The following is a 27,457-nucleotide window of genomic DNA, read 5'->3' on the forward strand; positions in this document are numbered from 1 at the left end:
ATGGATTCTGGACGTTGCATAAAAATGGAATTGTACAATGTGTAACCTTTTGTGCCTAGTTTCAGTTATGGTGTTTTCATGGTAGGTTTATGCTATAGCATGTTTAAATACTTCATTCCTTTGGATAACCAAACAATATTCTGTCATATAGAAATATCACACTTTGTTCTTCCATTCATCAGTTGATCTTTTGTTTACATTCTTTGGCCATTATGAATAATTTTGCTGTGAACATTTGTGTACATGTTTTTTGTGTGAGCATATTTTTTTTCAATTTTCTTGTGTGTTGTTGGGCTGAGGTGCTCAGACCCTGGGAAACAGATTCGGGATCCTCGAGGTGGAAGAAGATGTGAGGCACAATTGGGATAGTAGACATGCTTTAGTTAGAGGCTGCAGCAGCCCCCCAGTCCCTTGAATCCTTCTATAGGCCTCTTTTATGTGCAGGCCAAACAAAGAAGGCACATTGCCAACAGGTTACATAAGTAAGTGTATGGCTCGCAAGCAGATGTTTATGGCCTTGAGTACATATGCTGAATCAGGGTGTTTATGACCTTGGCTACATAATGAAAACATAGCTCACTGTAGTCCTCAGGAAGGGAGCCTAACTACAACCATCTTGAGACTACTTTACATGTGTATACCTGGAAATAGAATTGCTTGGTCATACGGTGACTGTGTTCAACTTTTTTCCCCCTTTTAGTTATATTACTTTATGCGGAAAGTATTCCTGTGCTAAGTTTTTGTTTCTTCAGTTTCTTCTGGGATATCTTTTTCTTTTGTGTACCTCCCTCTTCTGGTTTAGGAACAATTTGTTTCTTTTTTGTGAGGATCATCTCTGTGTGGCAGAGGGAATTTATATATGGGTTAATTCAACTATGGAGCTCTGTTAAGTATGGTGGTACATCTTCAGTGCTTTTATTACCTGGGTATATATATGTGACCAGACACTTCCCATCTAAACCCTTGAATTTAGAGTTACTCTGCATTTTTAAGCATATGCAGAAAAAAATTAGAACTTTTTTTGGACCACCAACAGCTCTACTGTTTGGGCTGGCACACCTACCATGTCTACCATTGTAATGCCAGAATGACACACAATGCTTCTTTAAAGTGACATCTTTCAGATACTTGGTGGCATTTTGGACATGTATACCAGGGAAGTTTCATGATAAACATGAAGATTTAAATCTCCTGATTTGCATGATTTTGTAGGATTTTCAGTTTTGTCCATTGATTTCTCTGCCTGACCTTATGCTAGCTAATAGTACACTGTCTTGATTACTATGGCTTTGTGAAAGGTTTAGCATTTGGGAAGCTTGAATTCCTTTAGCTTTTTTAAGCTAAGAAAGCATTGTGAAGAAGCAGAGACAAATTAGAGTGTTATTATGTCAGATAAGAAGTTTGGGATTCATTCTGAAAAGTAAAGAAATTGCCTAATAAGATGGGGAAGGTATATAGTTGTGACAATCAATAATTTCAGAGCATTGTGGATAAAGCTTGGGTTGAAAGTTTAGTCAGCTTTTCATCACTGTGACAAAATCCATGAGATAAACAGCTTACAAAGAGAAAAGATTTACTATGCCTCACAAATTCAGTCCATTGTTGGTTGGCTGCATTGCTTTTGGTGCTATGGCAAGCCAGCATATCATGATAGGGGATATGTGGTGGAGCAAAACTGCTTATTACCTCCTGGTAGAAAACCTTTGGCTTTCAAGCCAAAGAGAAACAGGAAAGAATTGGGGGTGAGGGGGCTTTCCCTGTATTTCCTTCAAAGGTGCTCCTAATGACCTAACTTTCTTCCAGTAGTCCTTACTTCCTAAAGGTTCCACCACCTCTCAATGACACCACAGGCTGGAGAGCAAGACTGAACACATTGCCTTTGGGGATCATTCAAGTTCCAAACTGTAGCAGAAGACTCGATGCAAGAAGCTGTTGTAATTTTCCATTACTTTATTGGGACTTGAGAAATTGATCCTCAATTATTTTTATTAAAAAATTTTTTTTATTTGTAGATGGGCAGCATGACTTTATTTTATTTGTTTAGTTTTATGTGGTGCTGAGAATCAAACCCACTGCCTCACAAGTTTGAGGCAAGTACTCTGCCACTGAGCTACAGCCCCAACCCTCAAGTAGTTTAAAGGGAAAAAAAAAAAATTAAAACAGAGAGAGGTGACCATGTCTAAGAAACCTGTGTAACAAAATATTATATACGGATTTGTGAACAAATGTACGGTTATTCTACTTAACTTCATTGCAGAAACTAAAATCCAAGAATCATTCCAGCTCTCTTTTTCCTCACTCATTCGGTTAGCAGTTTTTTTATTGTATCTTCTAAATATCCCTTGGATTTTTCTCCACTTCTCAACTACCATTTATACTATCTTCAGGACCTTATATTTTTCATTTGAGTAAATGGTGTGATGGTGCATGCATGTAATCCCAGCTATTCAAGAAAGATGAAGCAGGAAGACCACAAGTTCAAGACCAGCATGGGCAACTTAGTGGGACTCTGTTTCAAAAATAAAAAGGGATAGGGATGTAGTTCAGTGGTAGGGCACTTTCCTAGCTCAGAGCCCTGAGTTTGATCCCCTGAACTGGGAAAGGGGGAATACTATATTATTGTTTTCTAAAAGTTGTCTTTAAATCATTGTAAAACAAGATTACATAATGTTCATTGTATGGTAACAAGGGCACTTCCAAATGTGCAGGAAGTTACTCAGAAATTTTATCACATATGGAGGTACCCCTATGTTTGCCCCTCTTCCTTTTTTTGTGTTTAATTAAGAGAACACAGGTAGAACAAAGTGAAGTAAGAGTCTCTGTCTTGGCGAACAGCATAATTGCTTTGAAGATTTTGAAAAGAAGTAGTAATTGGGCAAATGTATTTGTTACACAAATAGTTTTTTTTCTTAGTCTATTTTGCATGAATATGTTTGTTTTGATAACAGAATATTGAGATTGGCTGATTTATAAAGAACAGAGACTTACTAAAGTTCAGGAGACTGGGAAATCCAGGATTGAAGAGCCTGCATCATATAGAAGGCCTTCTTTCTGCTTTAGCTATTGGTGAAAGGTAGAAGTGCAGGCGAGTGTGAGAACAAGATGGGGCTGGACTCACATTTATAACAACACCCCTTCTCCCAAGCAATGACATAATCCATTTATGAGGGCTCTGATCTTAAAACTTTAGCATCTCATTTAGCCCCCCCCCCCCAACACTGTTCCTTTGAGGATTTAGTTTCTATCACTTGAACTTCGGGAGCCTTATCAGCTTCTTATAAGAAAAGCTAGATTTTTAATATCTGAAAAACTGTCTATGGAAATCTTAGTTTTAACTGATTGAGGGCATTATTAGTAATAAAAAACAGTATTGTTTTTATCAGACCATTTTTATTAAATTTGTTTGTTCCATAGTTTGCTATTTTTCCAAATCTCAAGGATCAGTGGGATTAACTTGTGATACTTGTTTCCCTCTGATGTCCTCCCTTTAAGTTTTTAAAATTAGAAACTGTTCATAAAATTGTTAACTTTATGCTTACTTATAAGCATGTAAGCAACTGCAAATAAAAATGAAGAGTCATTTACATATAATAAGAAAATTGTTTATTTTTTCTATGCTTACTTACAGAAATTGGCTCTGATAGAGGGGAAAAAGTTCTCATGAGTTAGAAATTTCAAATAAATTCTAAAGATTAGTCTTAGCATATTTTATGAAATGGAGTCTAGTCTCTTCAAAATGATTAAGCTTATGTATTTATTTTGCATGAATGTATGTTTGTTATGATTAAGGACTTTACATTCTTACCATATATTGTATTTCATTTATGAGATATCTGAAGATGGTAAGCTGACAGGGACCTTGGAATGGTACATTGTATCCCCCTGTTAGTAAAATGAAGCTTATTTTTACAGTGTAGGGGAATATTAGGCTTTACATGGAGGAAACATTTGTATATAGTGTTCACAAATATTAACTGGAGTCTTTCTTTCTTTTAAAGGAAATTTTCTTGTTGAGTGAATTCTGCTTTGTCCTAAATTTTATCCCATGATATACTTGAATCCATCAGTTATTCTCTTAATTGTGACCTACTTTTGACAAGCTTGGTGCTTACCTCCCAATAGGAGCTTACTAGTTTAAAAAAATTGAATAACATCTTGGGTGACTTATAAAATACTTGTCTTTTGTGGTTCTATGCCTCTTTAACTTTTTATATTTGTAACAAGTTTTTAACTTAATTAAATAAAAAATGGAAATCTTTGTTACTTATAGATGAAATTTACTAACTTTAAAATATTTTAGCAAATAAAAATACATCAGTAGGCTTTATTTACAAATTCTAAAATGTCTGTTTCGTTTATTGTAATTGCTTCTTTTTTCTTGAGTATCAACCTTGAAGTAACATGATTTGTATTTTTTAGGGGTGGATAAAATAGGGATTTAAGTTAGCTTTGGTGATCAGTGGCATGCATATGCTTTTATTTATTACTAAAATTCTTGTGAGGCTAATTCATTTGTCACAACATTTAATTTCACCACAAAGTAGACATTGAGTTTTGAAAGTTAAATTCTTTCTTGGAAAAGATTAGTTACAATTGTGAAATTTACATAAATTACATTATACAAAGCAGAAAATAGCCCTTATTACATTTTCCATCTTGGAAGTGGGAACTATTTACAAATTGCTTATTGTTTGTTCAGCTTTTAATGACAACATTTCAAACCTTGTATGATGTAATATCTTCATGCATGTTGCACATGAAGTGTTGAGTATGGTTTAGTAATTTTTGAAGTGCTGGTTGCTTGAAAATACTGATAATTCATTTTGTGTATGTATAGAGAGAAAAGAATGGCGGCCAATGAATTGTGACTTGAGCTTGTTTTTACTTGCATTATTAAATTAAGATGAAAATTTACTTTAGTTCATTCTTTTGGCATACACGTGCACACAAAACCATTTCACTGTTTCTGCCTGCCTGATGCTATGTATTTAACTGTGCATATTCCATCTTTCTTACAACATCTCCTGATTCTTTCTGTGTCCATTTCCTTGTGGATTGGGGTGGAGTGAAAGGGAAGATTGTACATGGGAAATAAGAGTGCATGGAGAAGGACAAAGTCTGGGTTCATTTTTGCTTTTGGAAAAACATGTGTTGTGTCGATTATTTTGATGTGGTAGTAAGACCTGCTTTTTACCTTTGAGTTCTTCATAATTTATCTAAAAGGTTAATGAGTACCATAGTGTAGCAAAACATGGTATGAAAGTACAGAGGAAGGAGTAACTTCACTTTCTACAGTTGGGAAAAGCATTTACAGAAATGAAGTGAACTTTAAAATATTTTAGCAAATAAAAACACATCAGCAGGCTTCATTTACAAATTCTAAAATGTCTGTTTAATTTATTGTAATTGCTTCTTTTATCTTGATATCAACCTTGAAGTAACATGATTTGTATTTTAAATTTAACTTTTAAAAATAGTCTAATTTCTTATTCATGTTTTAAGAAATTTTATCAAGATAAAATTTGTATGCAAAAAATTTTTTTTATAGTTTAATGGGTCTTGATAAATAACTGCTTTTTATCACCTCACTTCAGGAAATTGCTTTAGTCCTTTTGAATTCAGTCCTTGCTTCCACCCCAGTAACTGCCAATCTGAGTTTTATATTATAGATTTGTTTTGCTGATTCTAGAACTTTATGTAATGGAATCGTGAAGTAGTCACTCTTGGGTCTGGTTTCTTTTGTTCAACATAATTTTAAAATCCATCCTAGTCAGTGTATGAATAAGTAGTCAGTTCTTTTCAATTGCTGAGTAGTATTCTGTTTTATGAATATATCCAAGTTTATCTGTCTACCTATTTATGGACTTTTGTGTTGTTTCCAGTTTTGGGTTATTCTGAACGAAATTTCTGTGACTGTATTTGTACAAATCATTATATGAACAAGTTTTCATTTCTATTGGATAAATATTTAAGAGTGGAATTGTTAGTTGGCAGAGTAAGGGTATGTTTAACTTTGTAAGAAACTATAAAATGTTTTCCAAAGTGGTTATTATTATGATAGCAGTGTATGAGCATTCTGGTAGCTCAATTCTTACCAATACTTAGTATTGTTAACCTTCTTAACCTAGTGGATGTGAAATGATATCTTACTTTGATTTTAATTTGCATTTCTCTATTAATTATTGAAGTTGAACATCATTATATGTGCTAATTGGTCATTCATATATCTTCTATTTTAAGCATCTATTCAAATCTTTACCCATTTAAAAAAGGTGTAATTTATATATATTTCATTTTTACCTTTTGATGGAAACTTCTGAATTTAGACAAATGCATACATTTGAATAATTACCACCAAAATTAAGCTATAGAATAATTCCATGCTTGTTCTCCCTCATTGATTATTTTCCTTAGGTAACCACTGATTCTTTTTCTGACTGTAGTTTTATCTTTTCCAGAATGTCATATAAATGGATCATATAGCATGTAGCTCTTTAAATCTGTCTTCTTTCTTTTACTGTAATGCACTTGTGGTTTATGTCTGTTTTGTGTATCAGGAGTTTTGTTTTATTGCAGAAAGTATTCCATTATATGAGTATAGTATGGTTTATTCATCCATTCACCATTTGAAGGACATTTGGTAATCTTTTAGAATTATGAGTAAATCTGCCACAATTATTTGTACGTAGGTTTTTGTGTGAATGTATACTTAATTTCTCTTTAGTAAATATCTAGAAATAGAGTTAGTATATCTTACAGAATGTTTGTTTACGTTAAACTATCATTTTCCAAAGTGGATATGCCATTTTGAATTAAAACAGGTAGTATGTAATGATTTCAGATGCTCTATATATTCTTTAGCACTTGGAATAGTGAATTTCTTAGAGTTCTACTAGTACAGTTGGGTGCTTCTGCCTTGTTTTATATTAAGGTGCCATCAGTTTACTCACCATTGCTTTTGGACTACCAGTACAAATAGCAACACAGTTGTTCATTGTATTTTGTATTATTCAGAAAGATTATTCAAAAATGAATATCCCCTCCCCAAGTTTTTGTTGGTGTATTATAGTTGTATATAATGGTGGGATTGTTACATATTCATACACACATACAATTGTCACAGTATAATTTGGCCAGTATCATTCCCTGTTATTCCCCCCATCCTGACCCTTTGCTTCTTTCCTTTGGTACTCCTTATGTTATATTGATGTATATATCTCATGTTTCTTCCCCCTCCTCCTTTTTCTAGCTTTCATTTCTTTTATTTTGGATAGTCTTTTTTTTTTAATTAGATGGAATCTATTGCTTCAAATTTATAGATTCTTTTGCTTTTCCTTTTCTTTCCTCTTCAGTACTGGAAAGCAAACACATGAGCAGGCACAAGCTAGGCAGGTACTTTAGCACTGAGCTATGTCTCCCAACTCCCTTTCCTGTTTCTTTGATGATTTGGAAATTTTTATTAAAAACCAGAAAATTTGCATGTTACAAAATCACATACAAAACTCAGTAGCTTTCCTATATACAAACAGTGAATATGCTGAGAAAGAAATCTGGAAAACAATTCCATCTACAATAGCCTCAGAAAAATGATATGTTTAGTTATAAATCTAACCAAAGAGGTGAAAGAACTCTACAGTGAAAATTATAGAAGAAGGAAATTGAATAACAGAAGATGAAAAGACCTCCCATGTTCATGGATAGGCAGAATTAATATTGTTAAAATGGTCATATTACTAAAAGTAATATACATATTCAGTGCAATTCTCATCTTCACTGAACTAGAAAAAACAGTCCTAAAATTCCTTTGGAAGCATAAATGACCCAGAATAGGCCAGAGCAATATTAAGCCAAAAAAGTAATGCTGGAAGCATTGCAATACCTGACTTCAAATTATACTACAGAGCTGTAGTAACAAAAGCTGTATAGTACTGGCATAAAAACAGACATATAGATCAGTGGTACAGAATAGAAGACAGAGACAAACCCACATACGTATAGTCATCTTGTCCTGACAAAGGTTGCCAAAAACATGCACTGGAGAGATGACAGTCTTTAACAACCGGTGCTGGGACAACTGGTTATCCATATGTAGAAGAATGAAACTAGACCCTTAACTCTCACCCTGTACAAAAAAAATCAACTCAAAAGACCTAGGAGTTAGACCAGAAACTATGCAACTCCTAGAAGAAAATGTAGGTCATCACTCTAGCATTTAGGCATGGGGAACAACTTTCTCAATAGGACCCCCAAGGCCCAGGAAATAATGCTAAGAATTAATAAACAGGATGGCATTAAATTAAAAAGCTGCACAGCAAAGAAAACAGTTGAAAATGTAGATAGAGAACCTACAGAATGGGAAAAAATATTTGCCAGCTACTCTTCTGGCAGGATTAATAACGATAATACATAAATGACTCAAAACTTCACACCAAAAAATAAAATCACCCAATTAATAAATGGGCAAATGAATAACAGGCACTTCTTGAAAGAAAAAATACAAATGGTCAGAAATATATGAAAAATGTTCAACATCATTAGCAATTAGGGAAATGCAAATCAAAACTTCACCGAGATTTCATCTCATACCACTCAGAATGGTAGTCATCAAGAATATAAATAATAGAGAAAAAGGAACTTTAACATTGTTGGTAGGACTGTAAATTAGTACAGCCACTATAGAAATCATTGTGGAGTTACCTCAAAAGGCTGTGTATGGAACCACCATGTGATCCAGCTATATCACTCGTCGGTATTTATCCTGAAGAATTAAAGTCCTCATACTACAGTGATATATGCATTCCCATGTTTATAGCATCACATTTCACTATAGCCAAACTATGTCAGCCTAGGTGTCTATCAGGGGATGAATGGATAAAGAAAATGTGGTTAATATACACCATGGAGTGTTATTCAGGCATAAAGAAAAGTGAAATTTTATCATTTCCAGAAATATGGGTGAAACTAGAGACCCTTATGCTATTGTGTATTCTTGTTTAGTGACTTATCTGTACTAATTCTGTTATATATGTGTGCTCAATGTGCTGTCTCTAAATTCATTGCTTGTATTTTCTTCTTTTAAAATACTTTTATGCCTGATTTTTACGTGTTGCCCTTATGTCTCTCTTGTCTGAGTGGTTAGTTGATGACTGAGTAAAAGTTATTGTTAAAAAAATATTGGGCCAGTAAAAATATTGGGTCTTTGGATTGTGGAATATTTAAAAATTTTAAGCAGTTTGAAGTTTGTCTCACATTTAGCTAGATCAGCTTGCGAGTGTTTTTTCTGGCATCTTTTGAGAAGGAGCAGCCATGTACATACATGGCTTAACAAGGCTCTCTGTCTCTTTCCTAGGACCTTCATGTTAAATTTCCAGTTTGTCTGCTGGAAATTTTGTTGCCTGCCCCAGCCAGTGTCCCTGGGATAACAGACTGCCCTGACTGTCTATACTTTTGCTTTTGACAACATTTCTAGGCATAATTTTTTTTTTCATGGTTCGTCCTTAATAAAGTTATCCCCTCTTGTAAGGCAGAGTAACTATAGTTCTCATGGCTTGCCATGTCTATGTAAGGTAGAATTTTTTTTGCCACAAATTGACATTATTAGTAGGGATGCAGTTAGCTCTTAGCTAAAATATCACAGTTCTGGAGCTTTATTAGATTTATTACATGTTCCTCCTTTTATCAATTTTCTGAGACTTTAGTTATTTTTGGCAGTGTTGTCCTATTTTTTCATTACTTTTAGGTCAGAGGATTTATGGAGTTTCTCACAGAAACTCTTGAAGCCACAGTGTCTCTGTGTTCTTGTTAGTCTCTGTTCAGTCATTCTCACATTGCAGCAAGTACACCTCCCTACCTGCAAAACAAAGCCAGTCATTTCATCTTCAATTTTAAAAGTGTTCAAGTGTCTTCATGCTGCTCTCAAAATAAACTTCCCAAATTATAACATGGTCTGGCCTGCTTTCCTATATAGTTTTATCTTATGTAAATGTACTCATTTTTATCCTGTATTCTAGACTGTATCCAGTCAGTAGCCTCAATTTAAGGAGCACTTTGCTTTCTGTTCCTTAAAAGTCCAGGCTCTGACCTATGTCATTAGTATTGACTTTTCATCCTGAGGAATATAGGTTTGGCTTTCTAGTTCCCATTTGTTAACCATGACTTTGAGGAATACACTTTTTAAAAAAATTTTCTTATATGAAATGTGATGATGAGTAATAGTCCATAAGGTTGTAAGGCTTAATTGAGGAAATACATGTAAAGCTATTAGCACAGTATCTTGTATCTGGAAGGTATTTTTGTTCCCTACTTGATGTTCTCCTCCCAGCCTTTTTGAATAAGCAGTTTATATGAAATAGTAGAGATTGCAGTGTGCTTAAGTAAAATTAATCCATTATCACCAGGCTATCAATTATTTCAAAGTTAAACCTGTATTTCACTCTGCACCCTAACACATTTTAGAAACTCATTACTCCTAGTTCATAGCACCCTCTTATCTTTTTTGGAAATAATACTTTTTAAAAATTTAAAAATTTGTTTTAATTAGTTATACATGACAGTGAATGCATTTATGCACTTTGATATACATAGATGGGATATAATTTCTCATTTTTCTGAGTATACATGTTGCAGAATCATATTGGTCATGCAATCACATATATACATACAATAATAATGTCTATTTCATTCTATTGGAAATATACTTTAAAGTATTACAGAGTGTTTCCTTTATATCAAAGAAGAAATTGTTTCTTCCCTGTATTGAGACTGTTAAACTCTTTAATTTTTTATTTTGAAAAAAATTTTAATTTTATACACAAAAAAGAAAGTAAATCAGTGAATTCCTGTAGATAGCAACTATAGACAATTAGCGCATTTAAACATTTAACATTAATATAGTAGGACTGTATGATTTGATATTCCGCCAATTTTGTCTTTTCCCCCAATGTCCTTAGAATTTCCCCCCACCTTATTAGTCCATGTTGGCTTGATGTGCACTTCATATAGTTACCATATTTCTTTATTCTACTCCAGTCTGTATTGTTTCCTCAGCCTTTGATTTTCATGGTATTGTTTTGTAGAATACACCTTGAGTATTTTCCTCATAATTTTGTACATAATTTTTGTACTTTTTCCTCATAATGATGTACTTTTTTAGGCAGCAACAATAGGTAAGAGATTTATATAAGATTCCATGTTCTTGTCAGTGTATCACATTAAAAGATTTATGATGCTGTTTTAATCTCCATTGGTATTGTTAATGTAGATAACCTTTTTTTATAATCTCCATTGGTGGTGTTATGTTAATGTAGATAACTTTTTTATGTTAGTATACCAAGTTTGTCTAAAGGTATCATTTTCTCCTTTGTTATTAATAAGTAACCTGTGGGGAGACACATTGAGATAGTATGAATATTCTTTATCCTCTTAAATTTTGATCCAGTGTTTTTTTTTTTTTTTTTTTTTTTTTTTTTTTTTGCAAACTTTGATGATGCTTGTCTGAAACGGATATTACTGTGGTAGTTACATAAAGGTTACTAAAATTAAAAAAAATTCTTGAGGTTTTAGGTTTACTATTCTCTGGAGAGCTTTCTTTATCTAGTAGTGTTAATTACAGAATATTTTGTTGTTATTTGTTTATATCATGGTTTTAATTGTTTTATTACCTTTAGGTTCATGTACTGGACAGACTGGGGAGAAGTGCCAAAGATAGAACGTGCTGGAATGGATGGCTCAAATCGCTTCATTATAATAAACACTGAAATTTACTGGCCAAATGGACTGACTTTGGATTATGAGGAACGGAAGCTTTATTGGGCAGATGCAAAACTTAATTTCATCCACAAATCAGATCTGGATGGAACAAATAGGTAAGATTATTATATTAGGCTTTTTTTTTTTAAATGTAAGAAAACTCCATGTTGGCTTGATATATAGTAACCAAAGTATAAAGCCTAATTTTCTTAAGAAATTAGTATATTTTTGGCTAAGTGTTGGGGAGGAAGAATAGACTTTTAGTTTTTTAAAAAGTAATTACAGCTGGGTGTGGTGGTGTATGCCTGTTATCCCAGCGGTTTGGGAGGCTGAGATAGGGGGATTTCGAGTTCAAAGCCAGTCTCAGCAAAAAAGCAAGGCGGTAAGCAACTCAGTGAGACCCTATTTCTAAATAAATACAAAAAGGGCTGGGGATGTGGTTCAGTGGTTAAGTGCCCCAGGTTCAATCCCTAAAACTCACCCAAAAAAGTAATTGCATTTGCCATTCACAGATTATATTTTCTCCTCCCTTGCTGTGAATTGACTTAGAAGTGGTTTTCAACCGGGGATAGTAGTATCTCTACTCCATCCCAGGATATTTGGAAGTGGTGAAGAATTTTGGTTAACCCACTGCCTTGGCGTGTTAGCAGCATTTTAGTTCTTGGAGAACTAGGGTTGCTGAACATACTGCAATGTGCTGGACATAAACGCAACAAAGAATTGTTTACTTAAAATTAGCAGTAGATTCTTCAAGTACTATTTATGGAAGTTTGCTTGACAAGTCTCTATATGAGAACAGGGTGTCTTAAGTTTGTTTTCGTTACTGTAACAAGAATACCTGAGGGCTGGGGATGTGGCTTAAGCGGTAGCGCGCTAGCCTGGCTCGTGTGGGGCCCGGGTTCGATCCTCAGCACCACATACAAAAAAAACAAAACAACAAAAAGATGTTGTGTCCGCCGAAAACTAAAAAATAAGCATTAAAAAATTCTCTCTCTCTTAAAAAAAAAAAAGAATACCTGAGACTGGGTAATTTATAAAGAAAAGAGGTTTATGTCAGGCACGATGATGCATGCCTATATTCTCAGCTACTTGGGAGGCTAAGGCGGGAGGATCACAAATTCAAGGGCAGCCTATCTCAAAAAGGGTTGGGCATGTACTAAGTGGCAGAGCACTTGCCTAGCAAAATTAAAGTTGTGGATTTAAAGGCCCAGTACACCCCCCACCCCCCAAAGTTTATATTTGCTCATGGTTCTGAAGACTGAGAAGTTCAAGATTAGGCAGTCATATCTGGTGAGCACTTCATGCTATAACATGTCAGGAAAAGCAGAAGATCAAGTAGGCATGTACCGCAGAGGTGAAGGTCCAAAGGGAGCACAGATGGCTTTATAACAACCTGTTCTTATGATAACTGATCCATTCTGGGAACTATAAATCTCTTCTTAAAGAACCTCCAGTGATTCAAACACTTCTTAAAGCCTCACCCTCTTGATACTGTTACTTTGCCAGTTAAATTTCATCTGAATTTGGGTGGGGACAAACCACATCCAAACTGCAGGCATTAACCAACTTTTTCTGTGAGGGTCTTATGATCCCTGGTTTAGCTTATTGTGCTACCCATAGTTTGAGAGGACCTATAGGTAATGCATAAGGGAATAGGTGTGGCTATGTCCCAGTAAAGCTGTAGTTATAAAATGGATAGTAAGCCTCTGGGCTGAAGTTCAGTGACCCCTGGATTAAGAGAAAGACCTACTGAATGCATCATATATTCCAGTTATCCCTAGGAAGACAAAGTCTGTAATACAGATACATGGAATTTCTTCTTAGATTACATTTAGGTTTTAATGACATTTTATATTTACTTTCTTGTGTTTGATCATGTGAGTTTTTGATGGTCTTTCTAACATTCTATCAGAGGTGAGTCTGACTGTAAACTTTTGTAAATTCTCTGAGTTATGAAAAGTTTAAAAACTTTAATCAAATTAGTCTTTTGTTATCATGGAGTTTTTTGGCTCTTTTCAAAAAAGTGAAATAACCTATAGCCTGATGATTTAAAGAACTAAAAATAAATGTTAAAAAGTACATTTATGATGTTGCTCAGTGGTTAAGCACCCTTGAGTTAACTCCCTGGTACCCCCCAAACAAACAAACAAACCAACCCCCCAAAACCAACATTTTTGAGGGCTGGGGTTGTGGCTCAGTGGTAGAGTGCTTGCCTAGCATGTGTGAAGCACTGGGTTTGATCCTCAGCACCACATAAAAAAATAAACAAACAAAAATAAAGGTATTGTATCTAAAACTTAAAAAAAAAAGAGTGCAGATTGTTATAAAGCCTGTGCCTTCTTTGGGTCTTCATTTAAAAATGATTAATTAATTAAGCAGTTGTGTTTCAACTTCAAATTTGGTCATAAGAGATTCTAGGAAGAGGGATATTACTTTGTCGTCGTTGTTGTTGCTGCTGCTTTTATTTTTAAAGGAAGATTGGCATACTAGGTACAAAACCATATTTATAAAAATGACTATAAAACTAGTGTTAGGCATTAGAAATACAAACAGATAAGGAAGGTCAAGCCACCAACAGCCACAAGACCTCCATGGTATCATTCTCTGCAGGAGTGAGCAAATAAAATTAATAGGGTATCTCATAGGACTTGGAAGTGGGGGAATGTCAAAACAGCTTCAACTATTTGCTGGATGATGTGGTGACCTATTTTTAAAAGTGGTAATTTATAAAGAAAATTTATAAAGAAATGGAAAGGTATGTGGTTTCCAGTGTAATATCAGGCACGTGTAGTATGTTCATGTTAAGAACAAAAGAATCTAGTATGGCCTGCTCCAGTGAACTCTCAAAATGTGTGTGGCAGACCTCTCATCCAGAGCAGGGTACCACAATGAGCAAAAATCAACAATGCTTATTTTCTAAGAACTCCTAGCTTTTTTTGTCACTGTGACTAAAATACTTGAGAAGAACAACTTAGAGGAGGAAAAGTTAATTTGAGGCTTTTGGTTTCAGAAGTTTCAGTCCATAGATAGCAGTCTCCATTGCTCTGGGCCCAAGATGAGGTAGCATAACATGGTGAAAGGACTAAGTGAAGGAAAGCTGCTCAGCTAATGGTGGAGTCAGGAAGTAGAGAGAGATCGAGGGAAGGAGAGTGACTGACAAACAAAACAGGCAGACTGAGTTGGAGAAAAGGGGAAGAGGACACAGGAAAGATATACAAGCTTCTAGGGCATAACCTAAGTGACCACCTCCTCTACCTACGCCCATCTGCTTACAGTTTCCAACCCAACAGTCCATTAAAACTAGGATGGACTAATTAGGTTACAGCTCTCATAATTCAGTCATTTCACCTCTGAATATTCTTGCATTAACAGGAGCTTTCGGGGATACCTTATCCAAACTATAACACCAAGCTATCATATTTTTTGGTTTTCCTATATTATTTATTGGTACATTATACATAATGGTAAGATTCGTTGTTACATATTTGTATATGCACAATATTTTGGCCAATATTATTCCCCTTTTCCTCCCTTTCCCTGACCCTGGGACCTTTACTGATTTCCCTTCGATTTTCATGGGATGTCTCCCACCTTCCCTTTCCATTTTCCTCTCTAGTTTCCACATTAAAAAAATAAATAAAAGATCCTTGACTTTCTGAGTTTGGCTTATTTTGCTTAATATAATGTTCTCAAGTTCCATCAATTTTTCATTCATTATGTCTAAATAAAACTCCATTGTACATAGATACCACATTTTCTTTATCCATTCATCTGTTGATGGACCTAGGCTGGTTTCATATTTGGCTGTTATGAATTGTGCTTCTATAAACATGCGTATGTATGTATAACGGTAGTATGATGACTTTAATTCTTTAGGACAAGTACTGAGGAGTAGTATATCAAGCTATAATATTTTTGATTATTATGTGAGAAAACAGGAATAGATTTTATGTAGTTAGGAAAACCACCTTAAATACCACTTTCTTCTGAAAGTTAGGAAAACTAATTGTTCACAGTTATGAGAATCAAATAAATATCAGGATAAAGTCTCATTAAAAGTTATGGCAAAGGAAAAAAGAGTGAAGAACAGAATATAGCCCAGTTGGTAGAGTGCTTGCCTCTCATGCAAAAGGCCCTAGGTTCAATTTCTAGCTACACACACACACACACACAAAAAAAAAAAAAAAAAAAAACACCCCCCCCAAAAAAAAAAACCACAAAACATTCAACTGTAGATTCACCTGTCTCACATTTGCCGGGTTCAGTGGCGCTCACCTGTAATTCAGTGGCTTGGGAGGCTGAGGCAGGAAGATCATGAGTTCAAAGCCAGCCTCAGCAATGGCGAGGCACTAAGAGCTCAGTGAGACCCTGTCTCTAAATAAAATACAAAATAGGGCTGCGGATGTGGCTAGTGGTCTAGTGCCCCTGAGTTCAATCCCCAGTACCAAAACAAAACACCCCCCACCCCAACCCCTAGAAAAACATGACCTTGGGGCTGAGGTTGTGGCTCAGCAATAGAGTGCTTGCCTAGCATGTTTGAGGCAGTGGGTTCTATCCTGAGCACTATATACATACATACATACATACATACATACATACATGAATGATATTGTGTCCATCTACAACTTAAAAAAAAAATTAAAAAAGGAAGACATAACCTTAAAAGAGATTGAGTTTTTCTTCCAAAATATGAGTTTTGTCATCTCCTTTCTCAGCTTTTCTGATTTTATGTTCTTCCATATGTTTCTGGTTTCTCACCAACTTTTGGCATATTTTATTTTTTCATTCCCATATTTTTATTGGTACATTACAATTGTATATAATAAGAAGACTTGTTATATATTCATACATGCAAACAATATAATAATATAATTTGGTCATTATGGTTCACCAGTATCTCCTCTGGTCTCCCTTCTACTTAATGAGATACTTTCCCTTTTTTTCTCTGTAGCTATCATACATGAGAGACAACACATGACCCTTGACTTTCTCAGTTTGGCTTATTTTGTTTAACATAATGCTTTCAATTTTTATCCGTTTTCCTGCTAATGACATAAGGTGTTCTTCTTTATGGATGAATAGAACTTCATTGTGTATGATATTAAAAAAAAATAAGGGCTAGGGTTGTGGCTCAGTGGTAGTGTGGAGAGCTATCTGTTGCCCTTGGCTGAGCTTTCAGGGCTCCCCCCTACCCCAACCCACCCGCGTCCCTCTGGAGCGATGGGGGTACCTGTCTAGCACACCTGGGAAAGCTGTACAAAGCAAGTGGCCTTTACCTTCGCTCAGCAAAGGAACCTGCTTCAAGATGGACAACCCTCTGAAACCTGATTCCCTTTGCCTTATTTGGTGAAGAACATTCCATCTGACCTCCTTTTCTGTGTCCCTCTTATAAAAATAAAGAGAATCCAGGTGCATGCTTTCTTGCACTGGAGCTGACTCTTGGGGTCACTGAGCTGAGCTGTCCTGCCTTAGAAATTTATGTTCATGTACTGCGAGGTTTCTTCGCCGTTTTCTTAGTTATTGATACAGCCAGCTCCTTTGAATCCAGTTCATACCACCGTCCAGCCAGCTGGTGATAGGGGTAGAGTGCTCGCCTGGCACGCATGAGGTACTGGGTTCTATCCTTGGCAACACAAAAAAATAAAGATTATTGTGTCCACCTACAACTAAAAAACAAATATTAAAAAAATGAAATCAAAGCTCCATTATATAAATATTTCACATTTTCTTTATTCATCCAACCACTGATAGCTAACTATACTGGTTCCATAATTTGGCTATTGTGAATTGTGATGTCATAAACAGGGTATTCATGTATTGCTATAGTATGCTGACTTTAATTCTTCAGGATAAATATGGAGAAGTGGTACATAGTTGGGTCATATGATGGTTCCATTCTTAGTCTTTTTGGAACCTCCATACTAATCTCTGTAGTGGTACTAATTTATAATCCCACCAACACTGTGAAAGTGTTCCCTTTACCCCACATCCTCTTCAACATTTACTACTGTTTGTATTCTTCATGACTCCTATTCTAACAGGAGTGAGATGATATCTCAGTGTAGTTTTGATTTGCATTTCCTTAATTGCTAAAAATATTGAATATTTTCTCATATATTTGTTGGCCATTTGCATTTCTTCTTTTGAGAAATGTTTGCTTAGTTCATTTGCCCATTTATTGATTGGGTTACTACTTGTTCTTTTGGTGGTAAACTTAAGGTTTTTAAGTATTCTGGTTATTAATCCTGTCAGAAGAATAGTTAACAAAAGCTTTTCTGCTATTCTTTAGGATCTCTCTTCATATTCTTGTTGCTTCTTTTGCTCTGCAGAATCTTTTTAATTTGATGTTATCCCATTTTTTTATTCTTGGTGGTATTTGCTGAACTTTAGGAGTCCTGTTGAGGAAGTTATTGCCTGTGCCTATATACGGGAGTGTTTGCCCCACATTTTCTTCTAGGAGTTGCAAAATTTCTGGTCTAATTCTTAGGCCTTTGATTCATTTTGGATTGAATCAAAGATGAGAGATAGGGAGCTGGTCTCATTCTTCATATTGATTACCAGTTTTCCCAATACCATTTGTTAAAAAGGCTGTCTATCCTTCAGCATTTTTTTGGCGGGGGGGGGGCACCTTTGTCAAGGATTAGATGACTTTATTTATCTCTGTGTGTTTATCTCTGTGTCTTCTATTCTGTTCCATTTGTCTATGTGTCTGTTTTTATGTAAGTACCATGCAGTTTTTGTTGTTATAACTCTGTAGTATAATTTGAAGCCAGGTATTATAATATCTTCAGCATTGCTTTATTGGCATAGAATTTCTTTGGCCTTTCTGAATCTTTGGTTCTTCTGCATGACTACTGTTTTTTTCTAGTTTTATGAAGAATGTCACTGGTAATTTGATGGGGATTGAATTGCAACTATATACTGCTTTTTTTTCCCTTTTAATCTACTGTGAGTGAGATTGTTTTCCTGATTTCTTTTTCAGCAAATTTATTATTGGTATATTGTAAAGCTATTGATTTTTATATGTTGATATTGTATCCTGCTGAATTTGTTGATTAGCTCTGGCAATCTGTGGAGGTTTTTGGATCTTGTAGGGTCATATTGATTATTTGTCCTCTTCCTTCTTTGTTTTTATCTCTTTTATTTCTTCCTTTTACCTAATCACTGTGGCTTGTATTATATTGAACAGAGGCAGTGAGAATGAACATGGCTTCTCTTGTTCTATATTTTACAGTAAATGCTTTCATTTTTTTCCTCATTTACTATGATTTGGCTTTGAGTTTGTCATAAATAAGTTTTATGATGTTGAAGTAAGTTCCTTTTCTCCCTAGTTTGCTCAGTGTTTTTGTCCTAAAGAGGTGCTGAATTTTGTGAAGGCTTTTTCTGAATCTTTTGAGAAGATTATGTCATTTTTGTCCTTAATTCTATTTGTGTGGTGGATTACAAAATTTATTTGCATATGTTAAACTATCTGCATCCTTGGAATGTTTGAAGACAACATGATTATAATAGACAGTCTTTATAATATGTTGTTAAATCTGATTTGCTCATATTTTATTAAGGATTTTTGTACCTAGATTTATTAGGGATATTGGTCTGTAGTTTCTTTTCCTTAACGTGTCCGTGTCTGGTTTGGTTTCAGGATGATATTGGCTTCATAGAATTTATTTGGAAGCATTCCACCACTTTCTGTTTCATAGAATACTTTGAGGAACATTGTAATTTGTTGTTTTTTAAAGGTTTGGTAGAATTGAGAAGCCATCTGGTCCTGAGGTTTTCTTTGTTGGAAGGGTGCCCCCCCCATCTCAACACTTGTTTTTGTTCTGTTTATGTCACTTTTGTCTAGAAATGTATACATTTCTTCTAGATTTTCCAATATATTGGAGTGTAAGTTTTCAAAATGATACTAATGATCCTTTGGATTTCTTTGATGTTTGTGGTGATATCTCTTTTTATACCTCTAGTTTTATTATTTTGTGTCTTTTTTTTCTTTTTGATTAGTTTGGCTGTGGGTTTACCAATATAGTTAAGTTTCAAAGAACCAAATCTTTGTTTAATTCATATTTATATTTTTAAGAATTCTCTATTTCTTTAATTTGACTTTAATCTTAATTATTTTCCTCCTTCTACTGCTGTTGGAATTGGTTTGTTCGTGTTTTTGCAGGGCCTTGCATCATTATGTTCTTTTAGGACCTAATTTTCTTATGTAGGCACACAGTAGCTCTAAACTTACCTCTTAGAACCACCTTTGTAGTGTCGTAGAGGTTTTGGTTTCTGGTATATTGTATCACTATTCTAATTTGATTTTTTAAAATATTTATTTTTCAGTTTTCGGTGGACGCAACATCTTTATTTATTTTATGTGGTGCTGAGGATCAAACCCAGCACCCCACGCATGCCATACGAGCACGTTACTGCTTGAGCCACATCCCCAGCCCCTCTAATTTGATTTTAAGAATTTTAAAATTTCTTTCCTGATTTCTTCTGTCATCCATACATTTTTCAGAAGTGTATTATTCAGTCTCCATGTATTTATATATAAACCATATAGTTTCGAGTTTTTCTTGTCCCCTCCCCCCCAATTTCAGTCTGTATGATAAGGTACATGGAGTTATATAATTTTTTTCCCCTGTATCTACTAGGAGTTGTTTTGTGGCCTTATGGTTTTAGAGAAGGTCCATGAGCATCTGAGAAAAAAGTGAATTCAGCAGTTGTTAAATGAAATATTCTACAGATATCTATTAAGTTCATTGGATTTATAATGTTTTTTAGGTCTGAAGAGTGTTTTTGAGAGAGGTTTGTTAAAATTTCCTAATATTGATCTAGGGTCTGCATTTTTAAGGCCAGAAGTGTCTGTTTTATGTAATTAGGTTTACTGATGTTTGTAGCATAAATATTTACTATCATTATATCTTGTTGGATTGTTCCCTTTACTAGTATGAAGTGATTTTTCTTTTTTGTCTCTTTTTGATTAGTTTTGGCTTAAAGTCTGATTTGTTGAACATGAGAATAGCTACTTCTGCGTTTTTGGGGGTGCCATTTATATAGCATATCATTTTCCATCCTTTGATTTTCAGCCTGATTTCTTGAAAACAATATATAGTTGGGTTTTATTTCTTAATTCATCCTGCCAGCCTATGTCTTTCAGTTGAGGAGTTGATATCATTTGCATTCAGTGTTATGGTAGAGAGCTGTTTATTAATTCCTGCATTTTGATTTATTTCTAATGTTTAATTTGGTCTTTTTTTGTTTAGCTACTTTTCAAGTGAAATTTGTGTACATACGAGCTCTGGAATTTGTTTTTGATTTCTTCCTGTGTGTAGTATTTAAGTGTTTTCTGTAGTGCTGGCTTAGTAGTCACAAATTCCTTTAGTTTCTCCTTATTTTGGTATGTTTTTATTTCTTCTTCCAGCAATTGCTGGTTATTGTGATCTGGTCGACAGATCCTTTCTTTCAAGGCTTGGAACACATTCTAAATCTTTCTAGATTTTACTTTGTGCTGGGAATTCAGAAGTAATTCTGATGGGCTTGCCTCTAAATGTGATCCACTATTTTTCTCTTGAGACTTTTAAAATTAAAAATCTATTCTGCTCTGGACATTAGGCATTTTAATTACATGCTGTTTTGTGATTCTTTTTTACACTTGTGTATTTGGGGTTCTGCTTGCTTCTTGTTTCTAGGTCTATCTCATTCCTAAGATTTGGAAAATTTTTGTTATTAGTTCTCTGAAGAGGTTATTCATGTCATTACTCTGTGTCTGATGGCCCTCTTCAACTCTTGAGTTTGGCTTCTTGATGTTGTGTCAGAGTTCTTGTATATTGTAAACATGTTTGCTTATTTTCTTTAAATCTGCCCAAATATTCAGAGTTGGCCACTTTGTCTTCCAGCTCTGAGATTCTGTTTTCAGCGTGGTCTACTCTGTTAGAGGGACTATCAACTGAACTTTTTTTTTAAAATTTTTTTATTGTGCCTTTCATTTCCAAGGATTCTTTGTTTACTGAGGAATTTCCCATTTATATCCTATACTGACTACTTTAGTTCATTTAGTTTTTCTGTGTTCTTGAATTCAGTGATTATTTTTATAATCATTGTTATGATTTTTTTGTTGTATTTCATTTGCTTTAATATCTTTGAAGTCAGTTGCTTGTAAATTATGAACTTTAGGAAGTGTTATGTTATCTGTTTTTTTCATATTTGTTGTATTCCTGTGTTGGGTTTTGTGTGTCTGTTGGGTTCTCTTCAACTCTTCTATTTTAAGAACATAGCCTTCTCTTGTTGAAGTGATCCCGTCTCTGGAATATCAATTACTGTCAGTTTTTAAATATATTTCCAAGTGAATTTTGTAGTATAGTTTCTCTGCTAATTCTTTGATAATGATTTGACATAGTGTATATTAATTACATGAGAACTTAAGAATCTCACTTTTTCTGTAGGTCTCATGAGTGTGGTCCTTTTTGTAGATCAGGAAGTTGTGTTGTATAATACAGCAGCAACAATAAGTAGTACTGAGCCAGATGTGGCATTAAACAACAGGAGTCAGTTATGCCATCTATAATCCCAATTGCCACAACAACATGACTGATATATATACATATTTCTGAAAGATTGTAAAATATAATTTAATAAGAGAAAGGAAAATGGGGTAGGAAGCCCTGAAAGAAAGGAACTGTCAACCAGATCACAGTAACCAGCAATGTCGTACCTCAGAATAGAGGAAGAAATAAAAACCTACCAAAATGAGGAGAAACTAAAAGAATTTGTGAAAGTTTTGAATATTTCAAATTGGAAAGCAAAACTGATATAAAGTAGGAAGAGAAAAAGCCAAATAAGGGAAGCTAAAAGAGAGAAACAGGGCTAGGGCTGTAGCTCAGTGGCAGATGCTTAGTATGTGTGAGGTACTGGGTTTGATCCTCAGCACCACATTAAAAAAAAATAAATAAAGACATCCTGTCCATTCACAACTACAAAAAAAAGTTAAAAAAAAAAAGAATAAGAGAATTATTAAAAGGAGAAGAATGGAGAGAAAGAGTGTGATAAGAGAAACCAAAGGGGGGAAAAAGAAAATATCCTAACCCACAAAAGAAAAAGTAACAGATAAAAAATGATAAAAATATAAAACAAGGGCTGGGGTTGGGGCTCAGTGGTAGAGCACTTGCCTAGCATCTGTGAGGCACTGGGTTTGATTCTCAGCACCACATGTAAATAAAACAAATGTATTTTATTCACAAAACCATAAGCAAGGCAAGAACACACAAACACATAATTTTTAATGAAAAATGGAAGAATTATTTCTTTCATTGAATAAAATAAAGGTCCATCAACATCTAATTATATGTGTATATGTATATAAAACAAATATATTTTATTCACAAAATCCCAAGGAAAGCAATTACACACACACATAATTCTTAATGAAAAATGGAAGAATTATTTCTACTTTGGTGGTCAAAACTGTTGACAAGGATGGATGTTCACTGTTGTAAAGACTGTCCGTTCTGTTTCTTCTTTGGCTGTGTACCCCTTTAGAGAGCAAGTACTGAGGTTATTAAACCTTTCCTCTTTTTATGTTGCTCACCACATTGACAGCTGGAAATAAAGTTCCTTGAAATAACTCTCTGCTTCCCTTCCCATTGATATAAGATAGGATGGAATAGGAAGTACTCTTGATTAGAATTTTGCCCAGATAGACTAGATCAGTGCACTGACAGGGCTGAGTTAATGTACAGTTCTAAAAGGGGAATTCTGGTAGCTGGAGTTTAGCTCTGATGACCTTTGGGACTTAATTCATTATATCTTTGGAGAGATTAGATCAACACCCTCCTCAGTCCGGTGGATTCTGGTCACTGTTGGATCTCTGAATCTTAGGGGCCTCTCAAGAATTCCACTTTAGTAGCCAGTCCTCCACAGGTCTTGTACACTCTACCACTCACAAATATGGTCTTTCCAGGCTCAATTTCTGAGTGTGTAATTGCACACACTTGTTCAGTTTCCCCACTTTCTTTGGCTGGTTTTGTGAGCTACCAGACTCATAAAGAAAACATGGTGTTCTCTGACTTAAATTCTCTGGGCACAATCTTCTCTGTGCCTGTTTCAGTTACAATCTGCTGAATATACCCTAAACCATACAGTAGGCTCTTGCCAGCGCAGTATACAGTGTTTGCTGTGATTTCCTGGTATCCCACAGCTGCAAGCTGCAATATGGCTTCCTCAAGAGGGGGTCTCATCTCTTGTTTGCCAGTTGGAAATCAGGGCACTTTTTTTTATACATCAGCCTCTGGTTCTGCTAAGTACAGTCAGCTTTTCTGTTTTGCAGGTTTTTCCTGTGCTGTATTTGTACATTATTTTTCTCTCTGTGTTACTCCTCCCCTCTCTGGTGAACTGGCACTGTGGGTTGGTCTGTGATGTCCTCATTTTTGTCCTCTGTCCTAAGCACTCAAATTCCTGTTTTTGAATCTGACCATTTGATACTGATCTCAGGGAATTTTCTCTGACACCCATTTTGCTGAGAATTTTGAGCCATGGGAGCAACTGGAAACCTCAGCCTTCCTCTAATCCATCATTTTATATATCCCTGTCTGGGAGGCTTTAAAAAATATTCTTTAGTATTATACAAACAGAATCATGTTATCTGTGATTAATGGCAATTTATTTCTTCCTTTTTCATTCTGAATGCCTTCTTTTCTTGTTTGATTGCATTGGCTAGAACTCTTGTAAAATATTGTTGCTTTCCAAATCTTTGGGAAAAGCATTCAATTATTTTTTGCCATTAGACATAATGCTAGCTGTAGTTTTTTTGTGGCAGGCTTTCATCAGAATTGATGCCTGGATTGGGGGGGAAGATTGTATATTACTAATTTATTTGCTTTATTTGTATAGATCTGTTCAGATATTTTTAAAATTTCTTCTTGAATCAGTTTTGATTGTTTTTTTTCTAGGAATATTTTATTTCATATGAATTGTCCAATTTGTTGCCATAAAATTGTCCCTGGTATCCCTTGTATGATTCTTTTAATTTGTGTAAATTGATGGTGATGTTCCTCTGTTATTCATAATTTATTTGGTTTTCACAGTAGTGTCTTAGCTTTTTACTTGGTCACTATAGCTAAGGGGTTGTCCATTTTATTAATCTTTTCAAAGAACCAACTTTGAGTTTTATTAATTTTTTTCTCTATATTTTTCTGTTTTGCGATTGGCATCTTGATGTTTTTGTTTTCCCCCTATGCTTGCTTTGGATTTAGTTTATTCTTTGATAGGTTCTCAAAGTTAAGCAGGTGGAAAGAAGATTTATTTGAGATCCATCTTCTACAATAGGCACTAACATTCTATAAATTTATCCCTAATTACTGCTTTGGAAGTAGTCCATAAAATTTTATATTTTTGTTTTCTTTTAGCTCAAAACTTCAATTTTTTTTTCTGTGACTGATTGCTTATTTCCAATTCCAAGGAAAAATTTGGAAAATATAGAATTTAGAAAAGAATTTGATTTTCTAAATTTCCATCTGCTGTTGTTTTCTTAATGAATTCCATTTGGGTCAGAGAACATGCTTTGTATAATTTCAGTCTTTTGAAATTAATTCTGTGAGCTAGTATGTGGTCTGTCCTGGATAAAGTTCCATGCATACTTGAGAAAGATTTTAAGTCTCTTGTTGGTTGGAGTGTGCTGTAGATGCTAGGCTATGATGTTAATGTTAGGTTAATATTGTTCACATTTTCTATATCCTTGATAATTTTTTGTCTATTTGTCCTTTTCTTTAATGAGAATAGGGTGTTAACATCTTTAGCTGTATTTTTGAACTGTTTTCTTTTTTCCATTCTGAAATGTTTTGCTTCATTGTACTGGGGCTCTGTTTTTATATGTATATGTGTTGGCAATTACATTTTCCTGATGATTTGATTCTTTGACATAAAATAGCTTTTTTTTTTTACCTCTAATAATACTTTTTTCTTTTTCTTCATTTTTTTGGGGGGGAGGGTGGGGCGGAGTACTGGGGATTGATCCTAGGGTTGCTTTACCACTGAGCTACATCTTCAGCCCTTTTAATTTTTTATTTTGGGAAAGGGTCTTACTATGTTGCTGAGGATCTTGCTAATTGCTGAGGCTCAATTTGCAGTCTCCTTCCTTAGCCTCCCAGGTTGTTGGGATTATAGTTGTGCACCATCATGCCTGCTATAATACTTCTTTTTGTTTTGTTATATTTCATCTGACAGAGCTGCTCCAACAAACTCTGTTTTGTATTACTATTACTGTTTACCATAACATTTTCCTGTCAACAGATTGTGTCTTTGTATCTAAAATGTCACTTGTAGACAGCATATAGTTAGATCTTAGTTTTATTCAGTCTTGACAACCTTTGCCTTTTGATGTATATTCACATTTAATGTTAATTATAATGTTAGGCTTACAGCTGGCCTTTTTTTTCTTTTTATCTTAGCTCATTTTTGTCCTCTTCTGTCTTTAGTATTTAAATGTTTTCCTCTGCACTATTTTAATTCCTTTGCAATCTTCTTAAAATATATTTTCATTTAACAGTAACTATTTGATAGATTGCATTTTGACAAAATCTACTTCATGAAACTATTAACTTAATTTTTGCTAATGCAGAAATTTCACTCCTGTATAGCTCTGTTACTTCTTTTCTTCATGGTGTTATTTATATTTCATTGCTGTTACAGTAATAGTCATGTTAATAATTGCTTCATACAATCTTTTTTTTTTGTACTGGAGATTGAACTCAGGGGTACTTGATCACTGAGCCACATCCCTAGCTCTTTTTTGTATTTTAGTTAGAGACAGAGGTTGCTTAGTGCCTTGCTTTTGCTGAGGCTGGTTTTGAACTCAAGATTCTCCTGCCCCAGCCTCCCAAGCCGCTGGGATTATTTTATTTTCATTAAAAACTGTATTTTTTTTTTAAGCTTACGGAAGAAGGCAAAGTTCATCATCAGTTTTCTGACTTTACAGAGAACTCTCATGATTGTATGTGTTTGGGGAAAAAAACCCAGCAGTTTGCTTTCTGAGATAATTGTTTCCTTCTCCACTTTTTTCTGTGCCTTATTTTTCCATTTTTTTTCTCTTGTACCTATCAAACTCACTTTTCATTCTATTACCAGTGACTTGTCCTCATTTCAAGGCTGCTTTGAAGGGAACCCTTCTAGGGGTCCCCTAGAAGGTTGATTTTGAGAGTTAACTGTTGTTGGAAATAACGCTAGCCCATTCAGTGCTGATATTGGGTTTTTTGTATTCACTTATTCTTAGAGTAGCCACAACTCCTACTATTCAGTTACTATTCTAATTTTGTTTGCCATGCTTTCCAGTGTTGTCTTGGATATTCTGCCCTTAGATATTCTATATTCCTTTTTGTTTGTTTCTTACTCCTTCTGCAGAGGTTCTGATAACAATTAGTAATGTCTTCTGGCTGTTTATAGTTTTCCACAACTTTTTCTGTCTTGGTGTTTTAATTTGCCACATAGTTTTAGAAATGTTGACTTAGGGTTTTTTATTTTGCTATCTAGTTTGTTTTTCTGTAGAGGATTTATGGAGATTTTTCAGTAAATTGTGCCACCATCATTAATGTTATCTTTCTAGGTGTTGCTACAGCCTTTCTTATGGGGGAAACTCGCAAGATTAGGTTAAGATGTTAAAACTCCATGACAGTGGTTCATGGTGTGGTTAAAATAAGATTTATTACCCACATAGGCAGGCAGTTCTGAG

General features: G+C 34.7%; 1 protein-coding gene across 1 annotated transcript in view; it reads left to right on the top strand.

The window, feature by feature from the left end:
- Lrp6 (LDL receptor related protein 6) overlaps positions 1-27,457 on the top strand; it is a 167,543-nt gene that overhangs the window by 51,607 nt on the left and 88,479 nt on the right. The window contains exon 3 of the mRNA XM_078015223.1: positions 11,667-11,864. Coding sequence (XP_077871349.1) covers positions 11,667-11,864 — 198 coding nt within the window. The remainder of the gene's footprint in view (positions 1-11,666; positions 11,865-27,457) is intronic.

Source organism: Ictidomys tridecemlineatus, chromosome 6 (genome assembly GCF_052094955.1).
Source record: "Ictidomys tridecemlineatus isolate mIctTri1 chromosome 6, mIctTri1.hap1, whole genome shotgun sequence".
Classification (NCBI taxonomy): domain Eukaryota; kingdom Metazoa; phylum Chordata; class Mammalia; order Rodentia; family Sciuridae; genus Ictidomys; species Ictidomys tridecemlineatus.